This window comes from Perca fluviatilis, chromosome 1 (genome assembly GCF_010015445.1).
Source record: "Perca fluviatilis chromosome 1, GENO_Pfluv_1.0, whole genome shotgun sequence".
NCBI classification, from domain to species: domain Eukaryota; kingdom Metazoa; phylum Chordata; class Actinopteri; order Perciformes; family Percidae; genus Perca; species Perca fluviatilis.
Window position 1 is genome coordinate 17,856,764 of NC_053112.1, and position 23,049 is coordinate 17,879,812.

The following is a 23,049-nucleotide window of genomic DNA, read 5'->3' on the forward strand; positions in this document are numbered from 1 at the left end:
TTTTTTTTTACTATTTGACCTCAGCCGAGGGCGGTTTAACTGGTTCAGCATGACGTTTGAAAAGTGGGTGTAATCTCATTGTCGTGCTACAAAATAATCTCTCCACCTCTCTATATGTCAACTATTAGACAACTGAGGAGACACTCTTTGAACAGGTAGGCTATGTTAAAAATATATTTTTTGTAATGTAAGAAGAGCGCTTTGCCTACATTGGTTGATAATAAAACCAAACCATTTAGGCCACCATTTATTCATCATTTCTGTTTTACTGTAATGAAAACATTCAATTAAACTTGCTTTGATAGATTTACTTTTAAACTTTTTTTATTATTTTGTTGGGTTTTTGCCAGGGATCACAGTTACAGATATGTTGCGAGGAAAAGCTTGGATCCCAGGTTTCACTCTGCTAGTGCTGGTCACATTATGTTGTGAAACTGCTCACTGTCAACATGAACACAAAGGTATGTGATCGAAAATGAAACTGTGTCAGTGCACTGCAGGTAAAAGGGAGCCCTTAAACTGTTAACATATAGTAAAAGAAAAGTCATAAATATTACTGAACACATCTATAAATCTTTTTTTAATGAGCCTTGTCGAAGGAGAATTTCTGTCATTGTCACTGCTTTGGGACAGACAGTACAATTCAGATCTATCTAGCTCTCTCTCTCTCTCTCCTTCCCTATCTCTATCTATCTATCTATCTATCTATCTATCTATCTATCTATCTATCTATCTATCTATCTATCTATCTATCTATCTATCTATCTATCTATCTATCTAATGGTTGTATTTGTGTATTGTATACAATAATTAAAATAACGGAGTGTCTATTTGCACCCCCGGTACGAATAGCCTCGGCCACACAGCTGAGCTATTCACACCCTGTGACGTAACAACAAAAACACGTTGCTCGCGTGCACCGAAATCATGGCGGACGTTCATCTTCCATGACCGCAGAAACTGGCAAAGTTTTGTCCCTAAAGTTTATAACAATTTAATTTCTAGCGGAAAATGGATACTACAGTTGCGCTTTCTGTCTTCAGTGAAAGCATACAAACGTTAGTTTGTTAGCTAGTACCTATTTTTTGTATACAGTACCGTTACCTAGCAACCGAGGCTTGAAGAAACCAAGTGGTAAACAGTTATACAACCTACCGTAAGAACTGCTAGGTGAGTGGTTAGTGCGCTTACTTTTGGTATGGGAGTTTGGAGTTCGAATCCACTGTGAGGCGATCTTGTTTTTTTAATTTTGGATTGGATAATTTGCATGCAATTGCGCAAGTCAGGGCCCGCGAACGCGAATTGTTTTTGTTTTTTTTGCAGGGTGGTAGGGGAAGACTCATGAATATGCCTGCTCTGGTTGGGTTGGTTAGGTTTAGGCAACAGGAGTGGGATTGGTTATGGTTAGGGTAAGAATGTCAGGGCGATAATATTCCAAAAAGGTGTAATACATGAGTAGTATGGATAACTGTGTGTAACTATATGCCAAGGTACTGTAAATGCACAGGGGTGCAAATAGCATACATTGATATTTGTACCAGATGGGGTATTAATAGAACACATTGCTGTGTGCACCGGCGGGTACGAATAGCATTCATTTCTAATTGCACCAGGGTACGAATAGCACTTCTAATTGCACCAGGGTGCAAATAGCATACACTGCTAATTGTACCAGGGGTGCAAATAGCCTCACCCTTTAAATAATGGCCTATATTTTCAATTTGGGATTCAGTTTTTTCATGTTTTTTTTGTTTTTGTTTTTAATACATTATTATTTCAGAAAGGTGCATAAGGCCATTTAACAGTATGTATTAAGTCTTGGTCTGTACCTTTGATTTGGATGAGGCAAGGAAAGCAGGCAGTTTGTAACAGGATTCAGAGAATGGCGGACCCAAATGCAGAGACAGCAGGCAGTGGTGAATAAAATCCATACAACAAAGGAGTCTTGGATACAGCAGGCAAAAGTAGTCCAAAACGTAGTGGAAGTCAAAACACACACACACACACACACACACACACACACACACACACACACACACACACACACACACACACACACACACACACACACACACAAAATCCAATACAGTACAATGATCTGACATTAGACAGAATTCGCCTCTGAAAAGGATTCTTTCTAAAACCTCCGGCCAGAGTGGATATTTTGGAAAACTTCGTTTGCACGTTTGCATGTAAACTGAGACAAATGGAGGTTTAGGCAGCTGAGAGAGAGAAAGATTTGTTGCTGTTGTTGCTATTTTCGGGATTCTGATTGGCTTACGTGGGCTTGAGCTTCTCGTTACTGTTGAGTAAAATAAAGTTGTAACAGTGCTGCTTTTTATAACCATGTTTGTTTTATGTTTTCAGTAATAAGTTGTATGCTGCAACCGGGTTATGAAAATAGGAATGAATGTATTTGACTGTAAAGAATAGTTCCAGACTGATCTGGTTATCACAATCACCACCTTTTGTCACTGTAAACAATAGGTAAAGACAGACCCTTCCTCACCCCTCTCTTCCTGTCTTTGGATGCATAGATTAGGTTAAAAGCAACCATTATCATATAAAGAGAAACCTTTTGCCACACAGCAGGAAATAATCGTCTGCCTGTATCAGTCTCCAACCCCCTGGTACTTTAGTCTGGGTTAGGACAATAGAATGTTAATTCCTGTAAACTTGTAAAGACTTTACATCTGCATGATAGAGCCTATTGATCTGTGGGTGCAAATGACCCCTAGGGGGCAGAATTTAGAGCATGTTCTTCCTAATTGGACAGCGAAGAAACCAACGAGATGCGTCTAACCTGTCACCATGCCAACAAAGAGCCTATGAGGAAGGCTCTTACTCACGAAGGAGAAAAGTAACCGCCCCTGGGATTGGAGGAATAAAGCAGGGGGGCAACCGTGATTCGGGGCGAAATAGATGCGGGAACTTTAGGGTTAAGCAACTATTTTCCAGGCCCGCTGCAGCGTAATTCTCTGTATTTTGACTTATCATTTTTATTAATAAATCTTTGTGTTAACCTTTCAATTGGACCAAGCCTCTCCTTCTTCAGAGATTCAGAAACACGTAAAAACTCTACATTACACTGCCACCTACAGGTTTGGCATGCTCTTGACGGCATTGATGGCATATATACACCGGTACATGTAAACAAACACTTTTCTGAAAACTGACAGTTGTGCACGATGTTATTTTTGAAAACGGAGAGGTTGAAATTTCTGTTTAACCCTTGTTTTGTCCTTCGGGTCACCGGGACCCGAAGGACAAAACAAAGGTTAATGCAGCACCTTGGTGCTCGTTTGTACAGCATTTTGGTCAGCTTAAACTGTGTTTAAATGTGCTAGGAAACAAACTTTACTTACTTACTTTACAAGAGACAGGGTTTAGAGAGCAATTCTCAACAAAATAAACGGAAGTACATCATCCTTGTGTGGTCCTTCGGGTCCCGGTGACCCAAAGGACCACACAAGGGTTAAGAAAATAGCCGGCCACGTGTAAACGTAGCAAAAGACAACACAAATACAAGAGGTAACGAGGTAAAACAAGGAACAGGTGACACGAGGACTCAGGAACAGGTGAAACACATCAGGGTGGGGCCAAGGGGGTAAGCGAGCGTCTGTAATGCGTAGCTCCTATGGCGCCATTTTGATGCTAACAAGTGATCACCCGCCGTTAGCATTCCATTGACTGCCATTCATTTTGACGTCACTTGGACAGCGAATAACTTTACATCTGAAGCGTTTAAAGACTCTATTTGTCCATTGTTTATTTCTAACACGACAATGTATAAAAGGCTCCATTACCTTGTACCTCACGTTATGGCTCCGTAGCAGCCGTTTTTGTAAAAATAGGCTAACGATTGTGTCATAACCACGAGACTTACTGTCTCACAGTAGAGGAATTACTGTATAGTACAGGAGAAGCTCACAGGCAGTTTGGACTTACATGAGCTGTTTAAGTTTAATTACTAATGTTAACTAGCATTTTAGTTAGCAATAATTAGCCTGTGCTTATGTTATCTCCTTACATATACCTACGCTCTCCGTCTCTGTAAGATTGGGAATGATTGAGATTTCTCTTGGCACAGCTACCAGAAGACTTACAACTTTCAGACACGTTGCTCACGTCACATTTACGTCTTCAAGCTCAGTTGGAGGCTGCGCAGTAAAGCTGGCCATCACCGGAAAAGTGCTTCTAATATCCTTCACTGGTCTCCGTCCAGAGCAACGGGATCTGTTGGTCCACTATATATATGTCAATGGGTGGGGCAGACAATAACAAAGGCGGTAAAACACAAGGCAGGAAGTAAAACAAGACATGACAAGGGAGAAAAAAACAGACTACAAAATAAAACAGGAAACTGAAACACATACACAACCATAACACAGTTAGCTATGACATTTTTACAAACCAAAACGATAAATTGGATTCTTTACTCTGTCATTTGTAACGTCATGCTGATCCGGTCCAAGTTGTTTGACAACAAGCTTATCTGATCTTTCCTCAAACAGATTTGTTTGAGAGATTTGACAGTCATGAACAGTATATATTATATTGTGGGATACACATAATATATAGTAAATATTGTGGGATACACATAAAAATCAAAAATATACAAACATTATTTCTGATCCTATCAGATAGGCTGGTAAAAAAATATTAAATAATTGTAGAAAAATACATGAGGGATAAAAACAAAATCATACTGTCAAAAAATACAATTATATAACAGGACACACAGATAATCACACTATAAAAGGTAAAATTTTTCACAACAAGAATAAATAGAGGATAAAAGCAATAGCAAAAGCTCATTCCAGCTCCGCCTATAGACTTTACATTTTAAGGATGTCACAGGTTTTGAAAATCACTTTTCTTGGCTTGAGGAAAGTTTAAAGAAAATAAAAAGTCCATAGAAATAGAAAGAGTCATTATTAACTCTTGTTTGCAGTTTGAGGTGTCCTTTCAACAGTTTTACAGCATCTCATTTACAATGGTGGCTTTTGGGGAAAATCCTTTTTTGGGCCACTTGAAACAATTGCTGAAAGGCTGTCTGTGTGAGCGTGAGCGGCCTTAAATCCCGTCTGATCCCTGTAAATTCAAGAGACCAGGTTTTTCTCACCTCCACAAAGGAAAATACCTATAATTGCAGACAATTTTATTGCAGAAAGTGCATTGCAAGCTACTCATTTAATGCACAATCTTAATCATAGAAGGAAAATAATGAACCAGAGACCCATGCTACCTCCTAAACCACAGCCGCCCATGTAGGCTACTGCATACCTAGTCCTACTGCTGTAGCATCACTGGATAAACTAATGTTACAGTAAAGCACTAACACCACCAACACAAACAAAGTTAGCTTTGTAACATTCCCTGGGTATGTGTGATTTAATCTCACGTTTCTCATAGTCTCACATTGCCAGACCTATCTCCACAGCTATGTTAGCTTACTAACTTTGTTAGCCTTTGATTGCCAGCTAAAATGCTTTAGATAGGCTACTGTTACCATACTTTGGATGCTACAGCAGTAGTCTATGCAGATAATTATGTATGAATAACATTCCCTGGCTGGTGTAGTGTAGAAGTTAGCTTCAGCTAGGCTGGTATTCTAGTAACCAGTGTTTGAACATTTAAAGCTAGCAATGTCTCAGGGCTCCTCATGACTGTGAATGGGAATATATTGTCCCAGAGTTTCTGGATGCAACCACACATTTAATGTTATTAAGTGTGATTTTATCAATACTTCTTAATAAGATGTTTCAAACTCAAACAACAAACGCATGACGAAATATTTTAACATAAAACAAACACACCTTTATACATGCATAGCGCACTCCGTGAATTTGATATAATACTATAATAATTATTGACACCATGTTTTATTCATTATCCACAGACGCACATGTGGAAGACCTGAGACTCATTCTGGTTGGAAAAACTGGATCAGGAAAGAGTGCTTCTCGAAACACCATCCTGAGGAGAGAAAATGCCTTTAAAAAGGAAATGTCACCTGAATCTGTGACTAGAGGCTGTCACAGAGAAGAGGTAAAGGATGGTGAGAGGAACATTGTTGTCATTGACACCCCAGGGCTGTTTGACACTAACAAAACACCAGAAGAAGTGAAAGTAAAAATTGAGGAGTGTATTGACCTGTCAGTTCCTGGGCCCCATGCTTTTCTGTTAGTGATCAGTCTGAAGGCAAGATTCACTGATGAGGAGAAGGAGGCTGTGAAGTGGATCCAGGATAATTTTGGCTTTGATTCTTCCATGTATACCATTGTCCTGTTCACACATGCTGACTTACTGGAAGGTAAATCTGTGGCTAACTATGTGGCAGAGAGCGAAAATCTACGAAGACTGATAAACCAGTGTGGAGGAAGATACCATTCACTCATCAATGACAAGAGACAAAGCAGAATCCAGGTCAAAGAACTTCTAGGTAAGATAGAGACAATGGTGAATTCCAATGGAGGAAAACACTACACCAATGAGATGTACCAGAGAGCACAGAAGAAACTTGAAGAAGAGAGGAAAAAGAGGGAAGAGGAGGAAAAACGAAGAATAAAGGAAGAGGAAGAGCGGATCAGAGAGGAGGAGAAAAAGATTGCTTGGTGTAAAATGACGGCTATGGCTTCCCTGACATCGTTTCTCCGAGGAATGTTAATGTCATCAAATGTTCTTATGTCACTAGGTGGAGCAGTTATGACTCAGGGTTATAATTGCACAGATGTGATTTTTTAGCTGTGTGACCTGTGACCAAAAGAAAACATTGAAGAGGGAATTAATGATTATAAATCCTGTTAACTAAATCTTACATTGAAATATCAGTGTCCGTGCTTTATGTGATTGTGCGGGCTAAAAACATTTCTCAATAAAGTCTGATTGTCAGTTTACTTCTCCCTGCATTCACTGCTGATCCTTCATTTCATTTTCTGTTTGCAGCTATACTGTATGCAGGACTCACTTAGAACACCAAGTATTAACCACATTAGAAACATCTGTGTTTTAGACAGAGAAATACACATCTGTATTAGTGATGGAAAATATGCCCACCTAGTTTAAAAGGCTTTCCATGTTTGTTGGAACTAGAGCTGTAACAGTTCCAAATTTCCCTGTACAATTAATTGTCTGAGAAATAATTGACGATTAACAATATAATTGTCTCTTTTCGTCAAATTTAAAAATATTTATTTGTTTATACTTTTAAAACAAATTAAAGTTTTGATTGAATTTCAGGATACATCTTTTGGTTATATATCACCGTTATGTGACCCAGATGATGTAATAACTCAAGTACACAGCTTATGAAGTAAACCACGCCTCCTTATTATCATAAAAAAAATTCTAACTGTATCCCTTGTCACCAATAATTACTTATATAATTACAATTTGGCATATCCAAACAAAATCAACAATGAATACGCCTTAAGACCTTGGATAATGTTAGCAATTAATTGCGATTAAACAAAGAAACAGTGATTTTGTAGAGAAATTGACATTTAGACAATTATGTAATACTTTTACAGGCATAGTTGGAACTGTACAGGTATATTTACAATATTTAGGTTTCATGGGAGATGAATGGAAGGATGTGATGGTTTTCCTCAGAGGTTTTAACAAACTAGGCCACAATATTAGTTATAGTAAGATAACCTAATGTTGGTCAATTTAAGAGCTTGAATGCTATTCTTGTATTGTGGTTACACTTTCTTAAACATACTAGCCATGCCCATACTCAAACCTGTTCAGCATATTCACAGAGCTGTGGACAGCCTCTTTGGGGATGCACGTTTTCAGATGTAAACTAAAGACAATACAAGGAAATAGGAAGCCCCCAGTGCATAGGCCAGGCTTCCAGAAGTTTCCCAGAAAACCAATGTCTAAAGTCAAGCCACAGAGTTTGTCTGAGATCACAACTCAGGCCTGAAACAACGCATTTGGCCACCTGGGAACTAGAAATTGTAATTCTGAAATAATGGCTGAAGGTAAGACAATCTATCTGACTTATATAAACAAACACAAAACAGCGTTGATCTTTTGATTACTGTAAGATGTAACACTTACTGTGATACTGTGATATGGAGCACAGAAGGGAAATCGTAAAAACAAAGACCTTGATAATGATGTCAGTGAGTAATAGTCTATTTTCTTTTTGTCTCAATGGAATAATTCAATATCACAGCAATACCACTGCGAGAAAAGAAGCAGAAAACTCTACCTCGGACAGATGGGTGTGGTCTGAATAACTTTGACGGTATGCTCATTCATTGTCTTTCTCATGAAACCTCTTAGTATGATTAGACATAGGCCTACATATATCTGTATACTGCCTTCTAACAAGGATCACTTTATAATGGCTTAAACAAATGGCTTTATTAATGTATGGTTTATTATTGCTTTCAGATCAGTTACATATTTGGGATTGCCAGGTTGTGAAAAATCCCTTTGTCTGGTGTTAATTCTTCTTGAGTATTACTAGCTCCATCTTTGTAGCTTCTCTATTTTGATGGCTATCAGGAAAAATGCGCAATCTTTTATTAATGACTTTTTAACTATCTACAACTGTATAGACGTAATTTCTTATTAATCACTTATTAACAACTTATGAGTTTTGCACCTATTAATCGGAGTGGAGTCATCAATGTTACCAAGTCAATAAAAGTGTTCTTCCACTACAATGAAACATACAGTAAGAGTCTGCGATTGTAAATAAATGATTTCAGGTCCAGTTGCTCTGTGAGTGGTTGCATGCTCTATCTACATTCAGTGTTTCTCACCAAAACACACTGTATGTATCCTTGAGGTCCAACAGATGTGTTGAATATTTTTCCTTACTCATAAATCACTCGCAATGCTGATTTTTATAATATTTTTTAATTGTGCAATGTTTACGCAATACATGTATTATAAGAACTGAATACCAGGCTGCAGGATGGCACCTAGTCATTTGAATGAGAATCACTAAGCCAAGCATATGTGCTTTAGTTTTTCAACTGCTGGCCCCGCCTGCATTGGATTACTCCACCAATAGACTTTGGATGATGTCACAAACATAAAAATACCTTTTCTAGGCTAAAGTAAAATCGGGAATAGAGTACTAATCAACTTTATTTGCTGTTTGAGGTGTCATAATATTGGGGGGCACAGGTTTTTTTTTCTTATTTTGCAATATCCGTTGGCCATCAGGGGCAAATTGGCATTAAAGCTGACTACATGCACCATATCCATCTCTCTTACTACATCCATGTTGGCTACATACATGTAGCATTCTTTTCTCTGCCTCTTTTGGCTGTATGCAAGAAGTATATGCAATGCAATGCAAAAAGAATTAACACTTGTAAAACGTTGCTTTATAGTGATACTAGTGGTCAAAAACTTAACAGGTTGCCTTTTAAAGAGAACTAAATAGATAAAGAAAGTTATAATTGAAGGTTATATACAGAATCGGAAGGTTCTCATGAACCTACTCACATACTAACATGGCAAAAAACAACAACAATGGATTCACTTTTGCCTTGTGCTCAACATTAATTTTGCTTCTGCTGTTGCAGCTGTGGATTTGTCTGGAGGGTTGAGGATAGTCCTGGTGGGCAAGACTGGATCAGGGAAGAGTGCGACAGGAAACACCATCCTTGGGAGAGCTGCCTTTAAAGAGGACCCAAGCCCTGTGTCTGTGACCAAACACTGTGAGACACAGAGCGGGGAAGTGGACGGGACTGTGGTCCAGGTGATTGACACTCCAGGTCTGTTTGATACAGCCATCACAGAGGAAGAATTAAAAACCAGAATAGAGGAGTGCGTTAAGATGTCGGTGCCCGGCCCTCACGCCTTCCTGCTGGTGATCAGGCTCGGAGTAAGGTTCACGGAGGAGGAAAGAAACGCTGTGAAGTGGATCCAGGATAACTTTGGAGATGATGCCTCCATGTACACTATCATGCTGTTTACATGCAAAGATCAGGCCAAAGCTGACAATGCTCTGAAGGAGTGCAAGGAGCTGCGGAGACTCTCTATAACATTTGGACGCAGGTACCATGCCTTCAACAACAACGACGCCGAGGACCAAGTACAGGTCAAGGAGCTAATCACCATGATCAAGGAAATGATACAGGATAACGGGGGGAAACACTACACCAATGAGATGTACGAGAAAGCCCAGAGGAGGCTGAGAGAGGAGGAGGAGCGGAAGAAACAAGAGGAGGAAGAGAAGAAAGAGGAGGAGAGGAAGATGTGGGATGCCGAGAGGGAGAAGAAAGAGAAAGAGAGAGAAAAGGAGAAAAAGGTGAAAAGAAAGACTATACGCGTCGTGTCGGCCGCGGCTGTTGTGTTGGTGATAGCTGGGGTGGTTATAGCAGTGGGAGCCAACACCACGGTGGCTTTGGCCCTCGGAGGTCCGGCGCTCGTCCTGGGAGTGCTGTGTGGTCTAGCTGCCTTCGTCATGTGGAAGGGTATAAGATGCAAAGCCAAAGCAAATGTTCCAGTATAACTAGGGTTTAGTGACAAGGACATGTTGATCCATCTGCAGCATGTGACACCAATCAGTAGAAGTATTGCACACCTTACTATTTACTGTTCGGGACTTGTTAGTGAATGAGCTTGTCTTGGCCTTTGCTGCATTCTGCTTCCAGAATTATTAAGTTTTGACACGACTTTGCAATAACAAAAGTATGTGAATTGAATGAAAACAGTAAACAAACGGTATGAAATGCAATACTTGTTTTCTTTTTGTTTGTTTCCTTTCCTTCTCATTTATTGTTTGGAGTAGGGATGCACATACTTTCAAGTACAAGTAGGCTACAAGTAAAAATGGGCTACTTACATTGATTTGGGTCCTTGCCGTGGGGAGCCCTTAGGCTTTACTGTGTGTGGTTAGTTTACATAACTCACAGGGAAGGCAAAATATGGCATCTCCGACCCCGGCAGCAGCCATGGTGTCTGTAAAAGTGAAGCTTCATGCTACTTCTACAGGCTGTTTCATGTCCTGGACTGGGACTCCTGTGCTGTGTATAAATAAAAATGTTATAGTTCGGCGCTCACTGTTTTAATCACAACCGCTGCACCTTCCTCACGCGTCATTTTCACAAGTTTGAAAATATGTTGTTGGTCCCATGCCTTCCGCTCTGTAGCAATGATGGCGATTGATTTTCACTTTTGCACGTTTTACATTTAACGTTTTGCCGGTTTGAGTGCAGCCTCCGGGTAGTTTGTCAGAGTGAATGCACTATGTACTCAAATTATCAAGTGTAAGTACGGACGTGCTCAATTTGAAACACATGTTGCTGGATTCCTTTCCAGTGAAATATATCCACACTTTAGAGTGTTTAAGCTATACTGGTATCAGTCTCAGTGCATCCTTAGTTTGGAGCTTACCGTTCAGATGAAACTCGCATCATGAGTTATACTTGAACAGATATTTTCTGGCTTATGAGAAACACAACCTGAATCATAACAGATACTGTTAGAACATATTGACATGTTGAGCTATAGAACTAATAAAGTTTGTAAATACATTTTTGCACAATTTCTACTTTCATAACTTTTGTGATAATTGCTCAAATAAAATGTTCATAGAAGTTTAACTGTTCCCTTTTTAAACTGATATGCTGTCCCTCCTGATTTATTATTAGTAACATTACGAGCTCACTTCCCTGAAGGAAATGAGAGACAATGGTAAACATCTGCCCGGCCAATCACATTTCAGTGAGGAAGCATTCTTAACAGAGCAAACCCTCACTATACAGCCACCACATCCCTGCCAGCCCATTCCATCTGCAGCCACATGACCAAGAAAGGCCTTAAAATAGTGAACTGTAGCCCAGTCAACGTCAGCCACACATTTATCAAAGTAAGGGTACTTTTAGCTTTTAAATGTAGTGATGAGCTGAATCCCATTTCTTCACAAACTGTACAATGAAAAAACTATGACAGACTTCCATTTGCTGATTTCAAGACTTACCTAGTTTCAAAACTTAACCGCTGATGCCTTTCAATAATGTGAAATAGTTGTTCAGTGAAATGAGTGTAGCACTTAAAATGCACTAATCAGTGGTTTGCTTGCTATGTTTGTTGCAGACATTTTGCAGGTCTGTCATATTAAGTCTTCATGCATTAACACATTTTAAAATGAAAAATTAATTAGAAAACTAAGATTTAAAGTTTCCACATAGTTTCAAGCTGTCCATTCTAAGCTTTTCTGTACAAGTTAAGTAGTATATTTTCTTTATGTAAAAAAAATATTCAGATTTGCATCCACCACATCAAGATTTTAACCCAAGACAGACAATGTTTCCTCTTTGTGGCTTCATATCTAAAAGAAAAAAAACCCACCTCAGGTTAATTTCTTGATGCCTACAGGCTGTGGGCAGTGGTGGCCCAAAGGCCCAAAGTAAAGCGAGCTTGTGACCTATAGGTCATTGGTTCAATACCCAGACTGACAGGATAGGAAGTGGCTTGTTCCTCCTATATTACAACCCCTGAGGTGCCCTTGAGCAAATTAACTGCAACTGTCAAATGCATAAAGGATTATAATTCATCTATATTGTCACTGTACGATTTAGGATTTTTAAATTCAATGCAAAAGATACACCATATGTACACCATATATGCCATCTCAGTTGCTAAAAAAATGTGACGTCAAACGTGAGTTCAGACAAATTCCAAAACAACACATTTTTTCATGTTTTCATATTGGGTTAACCATGCAGAGATAATGACAGTGTGACAGGGTGGTAGACAAAAGAATACTTTTCTGATGTGTTGCCTGTGGTTCTGTTTCCTCTTTGCAGCATATCTCTTTTTAAATATCTTAACATATTAAGTATTTTGAATGTGGGTGCGCTTACTGTAATGCCAAACAAGCAACAATGTGAAGGAAGCTTTCATGGGAATTCCTGCTCTCATAACTGGGATTTTCAGTTAATAAAGAAAGAATATGGTACAATACCAAATGAAACTTTTTTGAGGTTGTTGTCATATTGTTTTGTTTTATTCTTACAAATCAAAGAGGAACATTACAATAGTGTTCACACAAAAACGTATTCAGGATAGGTGTACAGCATCAACATTTAAAAAATGTATTAAAACACCATCGAGCCACTTTATCGTTCAAATAAGTCAAACTGTGATGAATGTACATTGATGAAGTGCAATAACATCTTGCCAAAAAATAAATGTGTCAAAAGAAAAATAACAGAATGACTTCACAAGTTTGCTCAAAGGACCATGGCTTTACTCAGCTGTTTGTTTTAGGTTTCATCCACCTTCCGATGGCTTTCGAAATCCCGGCACCTACAACTATTAAAATGGGTCTCATGGCTGTAGCTGCCGCAGCAGCACCAGCAGCTACAGGGGCGTTAACTGCAGCTGTGACTACTGCTGCCACAATCAAGTGATTACCTACAGTGTTCATAGTGTCTCCCCACTTGCTCCACCATTCCTTCGAATTCTTCTTTCTCTGGGCCTCTTCGTACATACTTCTGGTATAATGGTTACCATTTAACTGCACTGTCTTGTCTATCTTTTTAAACAGATCAGCCACCTGCGTGCGATTTCCCCTGCATGTGTTGTCAAACACAATGTACCCAGCTGTATAACCACTGATGAACTCCCTGAATTCAGAACGTTGGTCTAAATAATCCTCGATGGACATCCCTTTGAGCTCATCTCCTCTAGTGAAAAGCACCAGTGTATAACTGGAGGCTTCTTCACCAAAGTTGTCCTTGATCCATTTGACGGCATTCTTCTCCTCCTCTGTGAACCGTGCATCCAGTCTGAGCACTAGCAGTAATATGTGGGGTCCTGGGTCAGACAGCGTGATACATTTCTCTATTTCACTTTTCAACTGGTCTTCTTTAATCAATGTGTCAAAGACACCAGGGGTGTCGACCACACTCACGGTTCTTTTATCAAAGTGGGCGGTTTCTTTTTGACATGTCTCTGTCACAGAAGATGGAGATATCGCTGAGGTAAAAGCTTGTCGTCCCAGGATGGTGTTCCCTGTTGCACTCTTTCCTGATCCAGTCTTCCCCAGCAGGACAATCCTCAGCTCTCTGACAACTGGAGCAATGGAGGAGTCTGTGGACAAAAAGACAGATAGACAGTTCATTTGAATTCTTGTGTTTGGGTCAGCTCACATAAGTAGTACAAAAAGTCTGCATATATCACCTTCAGTTGAGCTTAAACTCATATTGTTGCAGAGAAGAAATACCAGGGAAACACAAGTCAAACCTGACTTTGAACAAGCAAATCTGTCTGTGCGTTTTCAAATCTTTTCTTTCAGATCAAAGTACTTCTACACTTCTCTGTGCAAGTTATTCCTCCCTCCCTCCCTCCGTTTATCTCTCTGCCTCCACATCAGTAGTTTCTCGGAAAGTGAAACTCTCTCCCTTTCTCTCTCCACCTCAGTGGTTTCTCGGAAAGTGAAACAACAACTTTCAGAAAGCTGTTATTAGTTAGAGTTATTAGTTGTTATGAGGTTTATAACGTTATTAAAATAGTTTAGATAGAGACTTCTTACATGCTGAAGCAGGTTACTCTCTCATCTCAGTTTTGGCACACACTCTTAAAGGAGATGTGGCATCATAACTCATTTGCATTGCCCTTTTGTAGCATTTAGGTCTTTACTTTTGTGACAATTTAGATTTTAAGGGGATAGAGAGGGGGAAGGACATGCAGGAAAGGGCCTCAGATATGCCCCTTTCACTGATAATCAAGGTGCAATGTTCAACAGCTTTATTGACAATACACAATACAGGATGGCACAATGAAAAACAATTGTTGCCCCACCAAGTTGCATGCAGAGAAATTGTGTAAATAAGCGACAGACATTAAATTAGGATAACATTTGAAAAGATAAGTATAAAAAGAAACAGAATAAGGTGGAATAAAGTAATACAAAGATACAACACAAACTTTACTATATTTACTGTAAACTGTAAAATTATAATGCAAATAAACAAGGTAGTAGTGAAGTGAGGTATTAGTGCAAAGGGAGTCATATGAGGATGTGCCAAAGAAAGATGTAATTATTATGAAATATTGTAATATCTGTAATGTTATGCATAATGCTCCCTGCATTGAAAACAAGACATTTAAACAAATGCTGCACCATTGGGTGTCTTTTCTTTGTAAACAACGTTGTAGTTTCTGCGTCTAGTTAAAGTGCTCATATTATGCTCATTTTCAGGTTCATAATTGTATTTAGAGGTTGTCCCCGAATCGGTTTATATGGTTACATTTTCAAAAAACATATTTTAGTTGTACTGCACATTGCTGCAGCTCCTCTTTTCACCCTGTGTGTTGAGCTCTATGTTTTAGCTACCGAGTGAGGCATCGCACTTCTGTTCCATCTTTGTTGGGAGTCGCACATGCGCAGTAGCTAGGTAAGGACTACTAGCTAATCAGAAGCAAAGTATGAGGGCGTGCCATGCTAGCAGCTAGGCGAGCATTATAACGTGTGCGTTACAAAGTGACGCACGTTCGTCACGGAAGTAAAGGCTGGACTACAATAGAGCTGTTTGGAGCAGTTTGTGAACAGTGTTTTCTGTTGGAGATTTCTTTGGGGTGGACTTTGGGCTTTTTCACTTTGTAAACCTATAACATGCACAAAAAAGATATATAACACTATAAAGGAGAGGGTAAAAGCCAAAAAGCATAATATGAGCACTTTAACACAATGTTCTGTTAACAGTTTTCTATGGAACTACTTTCTACTTAAGTAATCGTCTCCATGAAAAGAGTTGAGTATGAGATGTGATTAGAATGACAGTTGTGGTGGTCAGGAAGTGGAACATACTGATCTTGTGATCTACAGCACTCTATGCACTGGATGCACTTTATTAGCTCATTTTGCACATTAGCACTGGTTTGTTCATTAGTTAAGTTTGTTATTGTTTTATTAATTATTTTTGTTTGTTTGTTTTTCTGGTATGATATGTAGCCTGCTGTTTGTCTAGTTATTACTTGTATTTTGTAAAACTTGAATAAAGCTCTATTTAAAAAAAAAAAGTATACAGGAAGTGACTGCAGCCTGTGTTACCGTAGAACCAGTTTCCCACTTTGATATTTTCTTTTAACAAGGCTGTGGATCTGTTTCCTCTTTGCTAAACATCTCTATTTTTAGATATCTTTACATACAAAGTGTATTGAATGTAGATGTGGTTCCAAGATCAACTGTGATCTGAATGTTCCCTTTGCTTGAATCAAACTATGAGCCATCATTCAGGCATTTTGGCAGCTATAGCTAATTTCCAATGAAGCTTACAGAGAGTACCATGATGTTCAGAAACCCATATGACCTGTCATGTAAAACAAACCTGTTAAAGTATTATAAACTGCTTGTAATGAGCTAAAGTGTGGAGCCCTGGAAACTTGTTGGAATTCTTGCTTTTTTAACTGGGATTTTCATGAAATGCAGATTTTGGTACAACATCAAACAACACTTTCTGAAATTGCTGTCACATTGTTTTATTTCATTCTTACAAATCAAACAAAGATGTTACAATGGTGTTCTCCACACAAAATGATATTCAGGATAAGAGTTTACAGCATCAACATTTAAAAGATTTGTAATAAAAGGATCAACAATCATTCATGGTATGCAAATTGTGATTAATATGTATAAATGTACATTAAAGTGCCCATATTATGAAAAAAACACTTTTTCTGGGATTTGGGATTCTTGTTATTTTGTGTCTCTGGTGCTTCCACAGGCATACAAACTTTGAAAAAAATCCATCCATGCTGTTTTGAGTGAGATACGGTTTCTGAATGTGTCCTGCCTTCAGTCTCCGGGTGAGCTCTTCAAAATGTGCACGGCTTTCTACGTCACTAGCCGAGCACTAGCATGCTAACGCGAGCATGCTACCTCGTTCTCAATGGCAAAGCACTGCTACAACACACACAAGTTCACCATAATCTACCAAAGAACTACTTACGTGTGTGCGCCCTCGTTTAGAAGTCTTGCAGCTAATCCTGCCTTGTAACTGACCGAAGTTGGAGAAACAGGCTTTCTTTTACTGTCTATGGAGCTAGCTAGCTGACATGATCTACAATCTGAGCTACTGCGCATGTGCGAGTGCAATCAAAGAGAGTACAGAAGAAAAGAGGTCTAACTCTGTAGCTAAAACAGAGACAAGGTGAAAAGAAGAGCTGCAGCAGTGAGAGAGAGCTGTGCAGTACAACAAAAATATGGTGTTTTTTGAAAATTAAACCATGTAAACCTATTCTGGTACAACCTTAAAATACAGTTATGAAGCTGAAAATGAGCATAATATGGGCGCTTTAATGAAATGAAGGAATGCAATAAAGTTGTCCCACAAGGAGGGGACAATCATATTTCAGGGGGGGCTGGTGCCCGTGCAGCCCTTCTAGCCCCGCCCCTGGCCTCACGTTGGCCCACGTCGCCTTTGTCTTGGTCAAAAATTAGCACTGGAACACACCACACAGACTAAAGCCGACGGCCAAGTACCACGCATGTTCTGCGCCTGCATGAGAGAAATAACTCTCCATACCAGAAGGCGGTGGTAATCTATTCGCCATTCAAAAAGGGAAACCGGATAAAAATGTTGCTATGATACCCACAACAAACAGCGTTTGCTCGAATTCAACACATTCTCACTCCCATTGTGTAAAATACGGACGCTTGGTCAGGTGCCTCTTGCGTTGTTATTGACACTAAAAATCTCCTTTAGCGTCATATCTAAATGCGCTTTATCTAAATGCGCTTTATCTAAATGCACTTGGTCGGGACTATTGCCGTCACTTTTGACGCAGTTAGGTTAAGGAAAAGATTGTGGGTTGGCTTAGAAAAGGTACGTTTCCGTGACACGACAGTTGGGTTTAGGAAAAGTGACACGCGGGACACGAACCCCTGTCTCCAGGGGGAAAGTCATGTGTTGTTTGACCCATCCACCACCCCAACCAACCTCCCTATGCAGAATTTCAGGCTTTCATACTACTCGCTACCATCTCTTAATACTACGTCATCTTCAAGCACTGCATAGCTGCTGCTCTGCCTGGTGAGATCTACACACACGCTGAAGGGTGCTTTTTGAATTGTATCTGACATCCACTGCCCAAGCATCCGTATTTTACGAGTTTGGAGTGAGAACGGGTTGTCGAATCAGCAGCAGCAGAAGGGAACAGAGCCTACGGTCCCTCTGCTTCACTACCCGAAGGATGACAGCGGACACCGGGAGATGGCTAACTAGACTGTCCCTCTCCCGGGCTGTCTTCTGATTTAACCCTAACCTACTCACCGTCGGCCGAACTTGGAGTGTCAGGGCCTTTACGTTTCATCCACCACCCGATGGCTTTAGAAATCCCTGCACCTGCAACCATTGAAATCACTCTTATGGATGTAGCTGCTGCAACAACAGCAGTAGCTACACCTACTTCCTCTGCCATTATAGCAGTACCAGCAGCAGGGGCAGCTGTGAATACTGCTGCCCCAATCAAGTTATTACCTGCAGTGTTCACATAGCCTCCCAACTTGCTCCACCGTTCCTTCGAAATCTTCTTTCTCTGGGCCTCTTCATACATACTTCTGATATAATGGTTACCATTTAACTGCACTGTCTTGTCTATCTTTTCAAAAAGATCAGCCACCTGAGTGCGATTTCCCCTGCATGTGTTTTCAAACACAATGTACCCAGCTTTACAGTCACAGATGAACTCCTTGAGTTCAGGACTTCTGTTTATATAATCCTCAATGGACATCTCTTTGAGCTCATCTCCTCTAGTGAAAAGCACCAGTGTATAACTGGAGGCTTCTTCACCAAAGTTGTCCTTGATCCATTTGACGGCATTCTTCTCCTCCTCTGTGAACCGTGCATCCAGTCTGAGCACTAGCAGTAATATGTGGGGTCCTGGGTCAGACAGCGTGATACATTTCTCTATTTTTCACTGGTCTACTTTTCACTGGTTTCTTTAATCAATGTGTCAAAGACACCAGGGGTGTCGACCACACTCACGGTTCTTTTATCAAAGTGGGCGGTTTCTTTTTGACATGTCTCTGTCACAGAAGACGGAGATATCACTGAGGTAAAAGCTTGTCGTCCCAGGATGGTGTTCCCTGTTGCACTCTTTCCTGATCCAGTCTTCCCCAGCAGGACAATCCTCAGCTCTCTGACAACTGGAGCAATGGAGGAGTCTGTGGACAAAAATACAGACACAGTTCATTTGAATTCTTGGGTTTTGTGTCAGCTCATTTAAGGAGTGCAAAAAGCCTGCAAATATGCCTACACACAAGTAAAGACACTAACCTGCAGTTGAGTTTAAACCCATCTTGTTGCAGAGAAAAAAACACAAGTCAAACCTGCCTTCGAACAACAAAATTGGTCTGTGTTTTCATTAACCTTTTTTTTCCAGATCAAAGTACATCTGCACTTCTGTGTGCTAGTTATTCCTCCCTCTCTCCCTCCCTTTATCTCTCTGTCTCCACATCAGGGGTTTCGCAGAAAGTGAAACTCAAAATTCCAGAAAGCTTAGATGGAAACTTCTTACATGCTGAAGCAGGTTACGCCCACATCTCAGCTTTGGCACAAACTCTTAAAGGAGACGTGGCATCGCCTTTTTGTAGAAAGAAACCAGAGATCTAATCTACTTATTTTTCAATTGAGCCCCGTTCATTGATAATAACAGTTCAAGGTTCATCTTTATTGGCATTACACAATACCGAAATGCACAATGAAATGCAGTTTTCACCCCTCCGTGTAACATAGAGAAATTGTATAAATGAGACAGAGACAATGGAATAGAAAAGAATCAAACCTGCAAATAACTGTTTTTTTGGTCACCTTGGGGTAAGGGGAAACAAACATGGCATGCAAAAAATGTCAACAAATTTGGCCCGATGACATGCATTGCAACAATCAAAGCTAAATGCACTTTGATTCCAAACTCGGCTGCGAGCTTCAGTACTGTCAGGCATCTTACCAGGCAGCTATTTACCAGCACGCATCTTTCTGCAAAATGCAAATAATGAGCACCCTGCACCCCAGCGCCTGAAACGAGGGGATGCTGAAGCCTGTGTGGGAATGGTGGCAGTCACTCTATTGCCATCTAGTGGCTCTACAGAGCAACATTTTAATTTAGACACTTGCATGCTGTCAACATGTCCGAACGACTCAAGTGTCACTACAATTATCATTATATTCACTGCATTTTTTCACCCCCCAAAAAATCTGTGAGTTAGAATCTGGGAGGCCATTTCCAGTTCTTTTATCATGTTTGTCAGGTCTCCTAAATGCCTCAGGGTCCAATCTGCTTTCATCTCCCCCTCCTCAGCTCCATCCATTGCCTCAATATGGCCACTCCAACTCCAAGAAATGAGAACATGGTAGCATACAACAATATCTGTAACAAAGGGTCCTTGTGCTGTCATTTTTTTGCATAACTAGCCGTGTGTGTGTGTGTATATTTAGTATGCAGAATTACACACTGCTGCCCTCCCACCCCCGTGTATGAGATCCAGAGAGACAAGCTGGCCAGTCATTACAGAAGAAAGACACCAACTACTCACATCACACGACTATACCACCAAGAAACACACAAGGGCTCATAATCACGTTGGCTGTGGACATCTTTGCTTGATTGGTGATTAAAAGGTAAGTTTTATAGAGTTTTTTAAAGTAATTATCATACCATTAGCTCAGATCTAAAATAATTTTAAATAACAAGTTCATTTAAAATTTACTTCTATGTAAATTTGTTGAAAACTCATTTTCTCACTCATTTAACTGCAGGTGTTAAACAAGAAAGGGTTCTGAGGAGAAGAAAAACTCACAATCACTGAATGACTGAGAATAAATTGTGGGAAGAGTTGACTTTAGTCTACTGAGTGCTCAGCGACGTGAGAAAGACAGCAAATAATCTGGACTGAGACTGTTCTAAGGAGAATTTTTCTTACATTGAGAGTGCTATAAAGTTTCTTCAGCGGCCATGGCATCATCAGGTCTTCAGCTGCTGGGTTTGGTGCTGGCTGTGGTGGGTTGGGTGTGCGGGGCGCTGGTGTGTGCGGCTCCTCTGTGGCGTGTGTCTGCCTTCGTGGGTGGAGAGCTGGTGATTGCCCAGGTGTTGTGGGAGGGACTGTGGATGAACTGCCTGTCTCAGACCACAGGCCAGATCCAGTGCAAGACCTATGACTCCACCCTGGCCCTGCCTACGTCTGCCCAAGCCGCCCGGGGCCTCACTGTTCTCTCTCTGCTCCTCTGCCTTCTGGCCCTCATGCTCGGGGTGGCAGGGGCCAAAGGTACTCACTGCATGGGTGACGGAAACCAGGCCGCCAAGGCTCGGCTGGGTAGGATAGCAGGGCTGCTCTTCCTCGTGTCTGGCTTGGCCTTCTTGATACCCATCTGTTGGACTGCCTATACAACCATCAGGGACTTCTATGATCCGAATGTTGCAGCACCTTTTAAGAGAGAGCTGGGGCCCGCGCTGTACCTGGGCTGGGGGGCCAGTGTGCTACTCCTGGTGGGGGGCTCCCTGCTGAATGTGGGCTCCTCTCCACCGGGCGGAAGAGCGCTGCCTATTTTTGGAGGAGCAGCTAAGGACAACCCACATCCAGCAAGAGACGTGAAGCAACAGGAAAAATCGTTTGTATGAGATGATTTTATTGGACATGTGAGGTACGAACGAACACAGAGGTCACAACCTCGTCAGGCAACCTTTTGGAAACTACAAGTTCATCTATTAGAGGATATTCAGCCTATGTTGTGTTTTATATCTTATAAAGCAGAGTTGGTACATGTTTCTTTAAATTATAATGCAGATTTGATTACACTTTGGTAAATGATTGTTTTACATTATTAATAAATGTACACGATAAACTACATTGCAAAGAGGTTTTAATAGAATTGACATTATTTAATAGCTTTCTGTCAGAGTGGGAGTTGATAGCAACTGTGGGAGGAATTGAATGTTTAGAGGTTTACTAATGTGTGTGATTTACATTTCTCAAATTCCACTATGCCAGTGCTTGTGTGTGTTTGTGTGTGTATGTGTGTGGGCGGTCTGTGTACAGAAGGCCAGTGTAGTATATCTGTGTATGCTGGTGTGTTCAGTGAAAATACGTGGGCAGTCAGAGCGAGGATTGTTTATTTACTTTTTATGAATGTTTTGAGCACATTTACTCTTGTTCATACATTGTCTAACATAGTCTTGAGATGTAGAAATTGTTATGTTTTATCTAGCTTTTGCAACAATTAACTTAATAACATCATACAGTTTATATTATTGAGTACATACTGTAAGTGTGGCACTGCATTATCCATCTTTAATCTTTTTGTATTTACTGCCATTGTATCATTTATAACCACTTATGCACAATAAATGTGCATGTTGTCTGTTTTTCATTATACATTTTAATCCCCCCTGTCATGTTTTCAAGGACAATAAAACACAGGATTATTACCTTGTTTTTCTTTTAGATATCAAAAACAGTATATATCAGAGATGTGTTTCCTACTATCTTTTTGTAAGGTTAGAAAAGTGGTTGCCACAAAAATGGAAAACTGTTAGAATAAATACATTATCAAGAATAGACAGGGACCACTGAAGTTATAATAAAGTTTAGTTTACTTGCAAGTAGAATCAGTTTACAGTACTCACAGCACAAGTACAGAAAGTGACTGCTGTAAGCCTCAAACAGTAGCTTATTTATGTGTGAAATACAATCATAACAGAATTTGATGTTGTCAATTGTCCATCTTGTCAGTTTAGATGTTGTCTCCTCTATCTGGTCAGACTCCATAGCGTCCCCTCTATCTGGTTAGAGAGACGCATGTTTTGTCCTCGAGCCCCAGTCAAGACAATGACTCCATGTTATCTTGTGGGAATAAATAGTGTTATGTTTTCTTACTATGCAAATAGTTTAATTTAACAGAGAGAGAGAGAGAAATAGTAATCAATATAATATTATTCTATGCAAACAGTCTACTAAATAACTAGAGAAAAAGTATGTATCATAATTTCCCTAACAAAAACAATAAATTATAGTTATACGGAGGTCAGTTGTAAGTACGAGGCTATTGGAAATCAGCAACGCCT

The 23,049-nt window shown here is 40.1% G+C and overlaps 3 protein-coding genes and 1 pseudogene across 3 annotated transcripts; 3 read left to right on the forward strand and 1 right to left on the reverse strand.

Moving 5' to 3' along the window:
- The first annotated feature begins 33 nt into the window (after positions 1–33).
- Positions 34–6,903, forward strand: LOC120556557 (GTPase IMAP family member 9-like). Its single transcript, XM_039796211.1, has 3 exons — positions 34–155; positions 351–461; positions 5,903–6,903. The coding sequence occupies exons 2-3, from the start codon at positions 368–370 to the stop codon at positions 6,745–6,747; spliced, it is 939 nt and encodes a 312-aa protein (XP_039652145.1). The 5' UTR covers positions 34–155; positions 351–367; the 3' UTR covers positions 6,748–6,903.
- A 945-nt stretch (positions 6,904–7,848) lies between these two features.
- Positions 7,849–11,513, forward strand: LOC120556565 (GTPase IMAP family member 7-like). Its single transcript, XM_039796240.1, has 3 exons — positions 7,849–7,991; positions 8,189–8,260; positions 9,558–11,513. Exons 1-3 carry the CDS (start codon positions 7,982–7,984, stop codon positions 10,487–10,489), a joined length of 1,014 nt encoding a protein of 337 aa, XP_039652174.1. The 5' UTR covers positions 7,849–7,981; the 3' UTR covers positions 10,490–11,513.
- Positions 11,514–12,995: 1,482 nt separating this feature from the next.
- LOC120556564 lies at positions 12,996–19,488 on the reverse strand (annotated as a pseudogene).
- Positions 19,489–20,505: 1,017 nt separating this feature from the next.
- Positions 20,506–22,413, forward strand: LOC120556570 (claudin-9-like). Its single transcript, XM_039796250.1, has 2 exons — positions 20,506–20,609; positions 20,748–22,413. The coding sequence occupies exon 2, from the start codon at positions 20,944–20,946 to the stop codon at positions 21,604–21,606; it is 663 nt and encodes a 220-aa protein (XP_039652184.1). The 5' UTR covers positions 20,506–20,609; positions 20,748–20,943; the 3' UTR covers positions 21,607–22,413.
- Positions 22,414–23,049: the final 636 nt, after the last annotated feature.

Coding starts and splice junctions, on each gene's coding strand:
- LOC120556565 (XM_039796240.1), top strand. Junction 8,261..9,557: donor TGGTCTGAATAACTTTGACG/GTATGCTCATTC, acceptor CTGCTGTTGCAG/CTGTGGATTTGTCTGGAGGG.
- LOC120556557 (XM_039796211.1), top strand. CDS start 368: ATGTTGCGAGGAAAAGCTTGGATCCCAGGTTTCACTCTGCTAGTGCTG. Junction 462..5,902: donor CTGTCAACATGAACACAAAG/GTATGTGATCGA, acceptor CATTATCCACAG/ACGCACATGTGGAAGACCTG.
- LOC120556570 (XM_039796250.1), top strand. CDS start 20,944: ATGGCATCATCAGGTCTTCAGCTGCTGGGTTTGGTGCTGGCTGTGGTG.